At 42.4% G+C, this 2,000-nt stretch overlaps 1 protein-coding gene across 1 annotated transcript in view; it reads right to left on the bottom strand.

The window, feature by feature from the left end:
* Window positions 1–501: 501 nt before the first annotated feature.
* Window positions 502–2,000, bottom strand: part of LOC107745146 (E3 ubiquitin/ISG15 ligase TRIM25-like) — a 2,503-nt gene continuing 1,004 nt past the window's right edge. The window contains exons 2-4 of the mRNA XM_016558992.1: window positions 1,838–1,887; window positions 886–981; window positions 502–805 (exon numbers count right to left, since the gene is read on the bottom strand). Of these exons, the coding sequence (XP_016414478.1) occupies window positions 557–805; window positions 886–981; window positions 1,838–1,887 (395 nt within the window). The 3' untranslated portion in view covers window positions 502–556. The remainder of the gene's footprint in view (window positions 806–885; window positions 982–1,837; window positions 1,888–2,000) is intronic.

The following is a 2,000-nucleotide window of genomic DNA, read 5'->3' as shown; positions in this document are numbered from 1 at the left end:
CAGAGCGCAGCGGAGTTTAAAAAGTCCTTGTTTGTGCGGGTGAGGAGTCGTAGTTCGTCTGATTTATTTGCTAGGGAGCGGAGATTCGCCAGATGAATGCTCGGCAGCGGAGTCCTAAAACCGCGCTGTCGGAATTTCACGAGCGCGCCGGCGCGCTTCCCTCGCTTGCGTCGCCTGGAGCGCTTGTATAGGAACGCAGCTCCTCCGACTAAAATGTCCAGTAAAACATCTGAATGCTCAAATGTCGGCAGAAAGTTATTTGGTGTGCTATTTCTGATGTCCAGGAGTTCGTTCCTAGTAAAGCTGATCGGGAAAAAATTGCTTAAAACAGGACAAACAAACAAAAAAAGTACAAGTACCAAGTAGCGACAAACCATGGCTGCCATCCGCGGCGCCATTTTTTAAATATATTTATTTTTTTTATTTTTTTTTGAGTCAGATCATCAGTCAGATGAGAGTCTGACTGATGATTATATAATAAGACACTCATGAAGTGTTTCTCTGTGAGTCTCTGTCACAGCAGGATCTCGCTCAAGTCCACTATGATCCTGTTCTTCTAGATCTCTGTTACCTGCAGGAACTGGATGTGATCCTGTGTGTGTGAAAGCTGCTCCAGCTCAGCGTCTCTCCTCCTCAGATCATTGATCTCCTGCTCCAGTCGCTCCAGTCGTCCTTCAGCTCGACTCACTGCAGTCTTTTCCTGATCTCTGATCAGCCGTTTCAGCTCAGAGCAGCTTCTCTCAATAGGGCGGATGAGCTCAGTAAAGATCCTCTCACTGTCCTCCACTGCTGTCTGTGCAGAGCGCTGTTAGGACACACAGTGATTCAGGCTTCAGTGAGTCTGAACTGAGACGGAGACAAACTTCTCTTCTTCTCCAGACTCACCTTATGAGACTCCACAGCCTCTCTCAGCTGCTGAAGATCTTTCTCTCTCTGCTGGATTCTCTGCTGGAACGTCTTCTGCGTCTCCTTCAGCTGCTTCTGCAGGACAAACAGATGATAGTGAATCTCACAGAAAACTACTGGCACTAAATCATCATGTCAACAGATGAATCTAGTAAACGTAGGACTGATAACTAATGGCTGTAGGATCAAACTCTAGAAGTGATGATCGGTTACAATCATCATATATGAATTATGATGAAGATTAAGGCCTGTTTCACACTGTAAGTGTAAGTATTATAAAAGTGAAACTGACACATATGTAGAACTTCTCACTGACAGTATTTCTGCTGTGTAGCAGAGCTTGTATTTTGACTGATGGAAGTATATATTTTGTCAAAGAACAGGTGAATAGTTCACTCCATTAGTTCAGTCCATGTTTCCGGTGCATTTTCAGCAAACAGTGAAACTGCTGTTCATTTCTGCTTTTTACTTTCACTTTCAAATTAGCGGCAATTGAATTGCTGCAATTCGGCGTCAAGCAATTGTTCGTTTGAGTTTTCCCTCTTTTCCTCTGATTTCTTGGCTTTCAAATAGCTTGAAAAAGCGCCCTGCGCATTTTACTTTCACTTTCAAATGAGCAGCAATTCGGCGTTGATTCAATTCAAGCAACAACAACGTCAAACTCAGAAATTTTATTAACAAAACGAACAAAAATACACCATATATGCCTAATAAAATAAATTACTTAGGCTACACAAAGTTTAAATAGGTATATAAAACTGAAAATCAGCTTTTTTGTTACTATAAAAAAATCAAAACGACGGTGGAGGGCGGTGCCGCTGTAGGCAAATGACGTAACCGATATAATCGAAAACATGTCTATCGCAGCAAGCCAAAAAAAACATATGAAATGAGTGTCAGCAATATTTCATCAGTGTCTAGTTTTAAATACCTGTTTCTCTGTCGTCTGTGCTGCAGCTGATACAGTGTCGTGGTTTTTATGTTCAATAATCGTACACAGCATACATATATATTTCTGGTCAGTGCGACAGAAAACCTCAAGGAGCTTCTCATGTTTCTGGCAGATCATCTCCTGCAGTCGTCCAGTGGCATCA

Source organism: Sinocyclocheilus rhinocerous, unplaced genomic scaffold (assembly GCF_001515625.1).
Source record: "Sinocyclocheilus rhinocerous isolate Xijiao unplaced genomic scaffold, SAMN03320098_v1.1 scaffold828, whole genome shotgun sequence".
NCBI classification, from domain to species: domain Eukaryota; kingdom Metazoa; phylum Chordata; class Actinopteri; order Cypriniformes; family Cyprinidae; genus Sinocyclocheilus; species Sinocyclocheilus rhinocerous.
Note: the sequence above shows the minus strand (reverse complement) of the source record. Positions and strands in the feature narration are given on the sequence as shown.